This window comes from Centruroides sculpturatus, unplaced genomic scaffold (genome assembly GCF_000671375.1).
Source record: "Centruroides sculpturatus isolate CEXI.00-Female unplaced genomic scaffold, Cexi_2.0 scaffold721, whole genome shotgun sequence".
Lineage (NCBI taxonomy): Eukaryota > Metazoa > Arthropoda > Arachnida > Scorpiones > Buthidae > Centruroides > Centruroides sculpturatus.
In genome coordinates, this window is record NW_019385006.1 from 53,676 (window position 1) to 59,773 (window position 6,098).

Consider the following 6,098-nt stretch of genomic DNA (forward strand, 5'->3'; position numbering starts at 1 on the left):
TACCTATAAACCATTATTTTAGCATGATGTTAAACACTATAAACTCTAAAATATTTATGATAAAGCATCGATTATCCAACTCAATGGGGGACTCAGGTTGGTCGGATAACTGAAAAAATCCGATAACCGAAAAGAACGAAAAAAATACATTATTAGTATAGTATATTAGTATATCCCATGTAATTAGTATATTGCTATTAACCAACTTTGCGGTTGAATTTTCATCGATGTTAAGCCTAACAAATTTTTTAAAAAATAATAATTGTTGCTATTGTATTGTTAAAAATTATTTTAAAATTATTTTATTGCTCACAAAACAAACAACCACTCATAATTAGAAAATTAAGTTTTGTTTAAATACTGGCTTCCCTTCAATGGTCAAGCTGGTGTTGCCAGCTAAAACACACAAAAATTTAACAAAAATAATATTAAAGTAGCCAAGACATAGCCAAATATTGTAGTGCCACATCACTAGCGGACATTTGAAATTTGCCGACTAGAACGGTCGGTTAACTGATGTGACTGTTAATCGGGAGTCGGATAATCGATGCTCTACTGTACTGAAATCATTAAAAAATACATTTGTAATAGCAACACAACAAATGCATTTGTATAACAATACTATAAAAACTTTTATCTGAACTATAAATCATGTATAACCATGAAAATAAACAAGGGAATGAACCTACTATAATAAACTTAAAAATAAGCTTGTAAGATTGCATTGGTATTTTGTGATAAAAATCACTGAACTGCAAACCACAATAGAATACAAACAATTCCATTGAAATGAACAGAAATAGAGTGAGAATAAATTCACATGCTACTTCCCATTTTTACTAGTGAGAGTTTAGAATTTTTCAAAATAATATTCTCATCTTTTCTCTAAAATGGAAAAATTGAAGGGTCATAAACTATAATCAGCATCACATGTAAAAGTTGCTATGACAAAAGCCCTTTAAGACATCACAAAGAATGATTTCTAGGACTTTTACAAGTGATATGGATATTAGTATAAATGTATAGTTCTGGGAGGAGTTTATTTTGAAGATGGGTGTAATGTAAACATGTCTGTATGTTGTATACTAAAACTTTTAGGAAAAATAAAGTTTATTTTTTACTCTACTTTGTATACGTACCTTTTTGATATTAAAATCTAAACCAGATACAAATCAATGTGCAAGATAAAATCAACACATTTTAAGTTGCATTTTTTGTAAAAACAAAGGAAGCACCATTTTTTGACATCCTGTATATACACTCATTTGTCACAAAACAAAAATTATTAAGTATATAAAAAATTTACATTTCCATCTGCAAGAGCTGAGATCACATTTCCTAATGCAGATAATGATTTATTGATATTTTTTGCTTCATCGAGAACCATTCCTTCTGCTCCTGTCTTACTTACCTATAATAAAATGTTAATTTTATTATTTTTTTCCAATTCATATGATAATTGAAGAGTAATAGAAAATTTTATCTCATTAAAATAAAAAAAACAGGAAACTATTTAATTAACGAATTAATTAAAAATCTATCAAAATAAAACATCTTATAACTTGTATTTTCACATAAATAATTATTAAAATGTTTCTGATATGTATATTTTAATTATTATAAGTTTTAAATATAATTTATTTTTATTTGACAACTGCTGAAGATTTGTGTGCATATTAAGGCATGTACTGTACAAGGCATACAATAACAAAATGATGTTGCATTTAATAAAAATTTTATTAACAAAACATTTTATGAAAACTTAGAAAAGAAAATTCACCATTTAAAAGTTCCTCTATAAGTAGTTCATATTTTTTTCTTTATGTTGCTGATTGCATTGCATTGCATTGCATGAGTGCAATCCGCAACATAAAGAAAAAAATATGAAGATAAAGAAAAGTAAAAAGTACATAATGAATGAGTAAATAAAATTAATGATAAAATAGAACTTATTTTTTTATACATAATTTTTAAAAAACTTACTTTTTCACTTCCTGCTAAATCAACTAAATACAACTTTCCACTTAATTTCTTTTCGTTTTCTAAATGTTCTTGTTTAACATTAATTAAAAATACACTATGACTTCGAGAGCTATGTTCATTCATATCTACAGTTAAAATAAAATCAATATATCAATAAATATTATTACATATTAAAATATAACAATGTTAAAATTTTTTTTTATGTTTTTTAATAATTTAGTAAAAACTCAAACAAAAATTTTAATAAACCCAATAAAGAGAATTAGCTTAAAAATGTTACTTTATTACAAATCTCGTGCTGAATATTTAAAAAGGTTGTGTTATTCATTCTTTAAATACATCCAGTTGGCAATTTTTCATTACTTGATAATCAAAACATTAACTTGTTTTAATTAATGTTTATTCAATACTGTCAACATTAAAAGGATAAGTGAATTTTTACAATGTAATTTATCATTATAAATATAAAATGTATAAAATAATATTTCTCCTCCTTTCTTACTAATTTTCTAATAATTTCAACTTGTGAAATAATTAGAAATCAGAAATTAATCACAAGAAACGATGATTTATACACATAGTATAAATGATATAGAAATCACTATCATGCTATAGAGCAGGACTTTTTAACTATGGGTTGTAACCCCATATGGGGTCATGTATCAGAATTTGGGGGGGTCAAAAAAACTTTGGCAACTGTTCATGAAGGATGTCACTTCAACCTGAAATGTTCCTCTGTCAGATTCTCCAATACTGGTTAGCAAAAATAATTATGAAAACCATTTTAATTTAAAATATTTAATTAAAATTATGAATGCATAACAGAGAAATAAAGCATTCATATATATTTTCTAGCTGTTACTACTTACCAATTAAATCTATTCTCCTATTCAGTCTCATTCTACTACCATTTACTTTTTACTTTCCATGCTGTTATATATAACAGAAGGAAAATATGACAATTGGTCAAAAAATGACCTCTCAAGATTTTTTATTTTTGGACTCAGGATCTTGAATCATCAAGAAACAGAAAAAACACCAAAATATTTTTGCATATATTGATGCTTATGTTTGTGAGTGGAGGAGGATTCAATTTTGTTCACCCACTTTGAAGCTTAATAACTCCTGTGTCTTCTGTTGGAGATTTGTGTATTAGGGAATTGATACTATTAAATTTTGATGGTTAAATGTCAAGGGAATGGAGAAATAAAAGGAGTTTTATATTATATCCTGAATAGAGTGAACTTAAAATTTTACTTTTGATTAGCATTTACAATTTTTATAAAACTCTTCCTTACCAATTAAGCTTTTTATATAATTAATTATTATAAAATGGCAAAAAGTTTTTAATAAAATATCATAACAGATGGTACCAATGAAATGTTTAATGCTGTTGATGAGAAAGTTATGCAACTTGTTGCTGTATGTTTTTCAAACTTTACTTCACATGATGCCATATGCAATGCAAAGTGCCACCAAAGTTTTCTGCTTTTATATAATAGTTTAATTACCAAAAATAGATATTTTAATAAAATCTTCTTGATATCATTCCTCAGCATAAAATTATAAAATCTATACATCCTTAAGTTGTATATTGTGGCTAAGGATTATGTTTTCCCAAACTTTCTGGATTCTCAAGAATTGGGAATTCCTGAATTAGTAAAAAAAAAAAATTACTCAAGAATCTTGAAATTTAAAAAAAATTTCATTATGTATAAAGGACTTGAATTAATTAGAAAAAACAATGCAGAAGAAACTACACAAAGTAAGACTAGAAAATACAAGATTAAAAATTTAAGTAAAAGTAAATGAGAGACAAGTATATTAAAAATTAATCTATGTGTTTATACATTTAATAAAAATTTTCATTAATATAATTTTTCAATACACACAAACAAGTTAAGATTTATCAGATAAACAGGTCCTTTGATCTGATACAAAAATTCCAGAAATGAAGCTCTCTTCATTTTGTGTTGATGTTGATTTTATGCAAAATATAGCAGTTTTTAGCAATTTTACAAGAGGCTTCATAAATATTTATTTCCTGAGATAATGAGCTAGCTCTCCATTGTTTTGATTGGCACCATGCTTTGTAGAATTGATTCTTCCAATTCCTGAGACAGAATCTGTACTTAAGATTGTGTGTTGAAGTGGGCAGAACAGTGTTAATTAAATTCTCATTATTATATAATCTATTCATTATGCTTGTTGCTATATTTCTTATATCCTTTTGTATTTTCATCATTGATGATTGTAAAATCAAAATATCAATCAACTTTGAAAAATTTTGAAAATGTGTTGAATCCTACTGTATCAAATTTTCAGCTAAGATTTAACTCTTTATGCAAAAATAAATAAGCACATGCATCTTATTAGCATGCAAATTTGTTTTTGTCCTAATAAATGGCAATAAGTGGCAAAATTAAGTATAACAACTAACAGTTGGAATTAATTTCATAATTGAAGTTTAGACTATTTACAAAAATTAAATTAAATTTTCGAGTCTATCTTTTAATCCCTTATACACCACCACAGAAGTAACAGCTTTAAATTGCTTTGAAGCAAACACTTCTTAAACAAGGTAAAAAATTGGTAATATGGTATGAAGAATTCTTTGTGTTTTTAATGTAAAAGTATCAGAACCTACAAGAAAAGGCTGGCACTTTATCTCTTTTAACATTGTGGAGTTTTCTACCAATTTTTTACCTTGTTTAAGAAGTGTTTTCTTCAAAGCAATTTAAAACTGTTACTTCTGTGGTGGTGTATAAGGGATTAAAAGATAGACTTGAACATTTAATTTAATTTTTGTAAATAGTCTAAACTTCAATTATGAAGAAAATACATCCTGAGTTATCACAAAAAAAAAGTTAAAATTAAATTTCTTTGATTTATTTTCATATAATGTTTTATTTGTATATTTATTTTATGCAGCTATATATATGTATATACTTGGGTCATGTAAAATGTTCTTGGACAAAAAGGGGTCAAGAATGGAAAAAGATTAAGAAGCCCTGCTATAGAGTGATGATAAATTAATCTAATTTGTTAAATTGGATTATTGGAATAACTTTTTTGAGGTTCATTACATATATATTATGATTTCAAAGAAAGTTGATAATCTTAAAATAATTTTTAAAAAACTTTCATTATCTGTTTTTTACTTTAATTTTGAAAGTAAAATTAATCACATGAAACTAACTTGACAAGAAATTGTGTGTTTTAGTATTAAAAAATACTATTGTGATCAGAAGGTATTAGAAACAGTTCATTTAAACTAGTGATGTCAAAGATATGGCCCACGGGCCATGACTGGCCTTCGAGGCAATTAGTTGCAGCCCCGACATTAATTCAATAATGCTATTTGTTTATTTTTTATTATGTTGATACTAAAGAAAATGTGATATTTTGTATTTAAAAATATCACATTTTCTTTAATAAACATAATTATTATTATTTTTATTTATTTATTTATTCATATTACTTAGAGATATTAATTTTATTTGATTTATTTTTGTGTTTAATTTCTTGTTTACATTATATTTTCTCAATTTCATCTTTTGAACTTCAAAGTCCGTCTAAACAAGATTATTTATTTTTGCTGGAAAAGTACAAATGTTGTTTTTTTTTATTTTGTTGTCAAATCTTGGGTATTAAAAAATGAATTTTTTGATTTGGATACTTTTGGTCTACTTTTCAGAAAATTTTTGTCCATAAAAGCTAAAATCATCTTGCAACATTATTCAGTATTCAATACACTTCCATAATTAGAGACTTTGTTGTGTTTTCTTATTGGTGAGCAAGTTCGGTCAAATAAACTGCAATAGTAAAAAGTTTTCAATAAATAATGCCAGTAAAAAAAAAAGTTGATAGGTAGTGCTGATTTTTCCAGCCAAAGTGGAAAATTTGGTATTTTATTATTGAATGGAATAGTAAACCACTTCGTTTGATTTGAAATAAGATTATTGCTGGTTGTAAAGAATTTAATGTGAAAAGACACTATGAAACAAATCATAAAGACAAGTTTGAGTTATTTACCAACGAAATTAGGCAAGAAAAACTGGCATCTTTGAAAACTAAACTTATGGGGCAGCAATCATTTTTAAAAAATTCAAAAA

General features: G+C 25.8%; 1 protein-coding gene across 2 annotated transcripts in view; it reads right to left on the bottom strand.

Annotated features, from left to right (window-relative positions):
* The window catches only part of LOC111633295 (kinesin heavy chain-like), a 48,938-nt gene that overhangs the window by 26,746 nt on the left and 16,094 nt on the right, over window positions 1-6,098 (bottom strand). For both annotated transcript variants that reach the window (XM_023377832.1, XM_023377831.1), the window contains exons 4-5: window positions 1,984-2,108; window positions 1,307-1,411 (exon numbers count right to left, since the gene is read on the bottom strand). In XM_023377832.1, coding sequence (XP_023233600.1) covers window positions 1,307-1,411; window positions 1,984-2,108 — 230 coding nt within the window. The remainder of the gene's footprint in view (window positions 1-1,306; window positions 1,412-1,983; window positions 2,109-6,098) is intronic.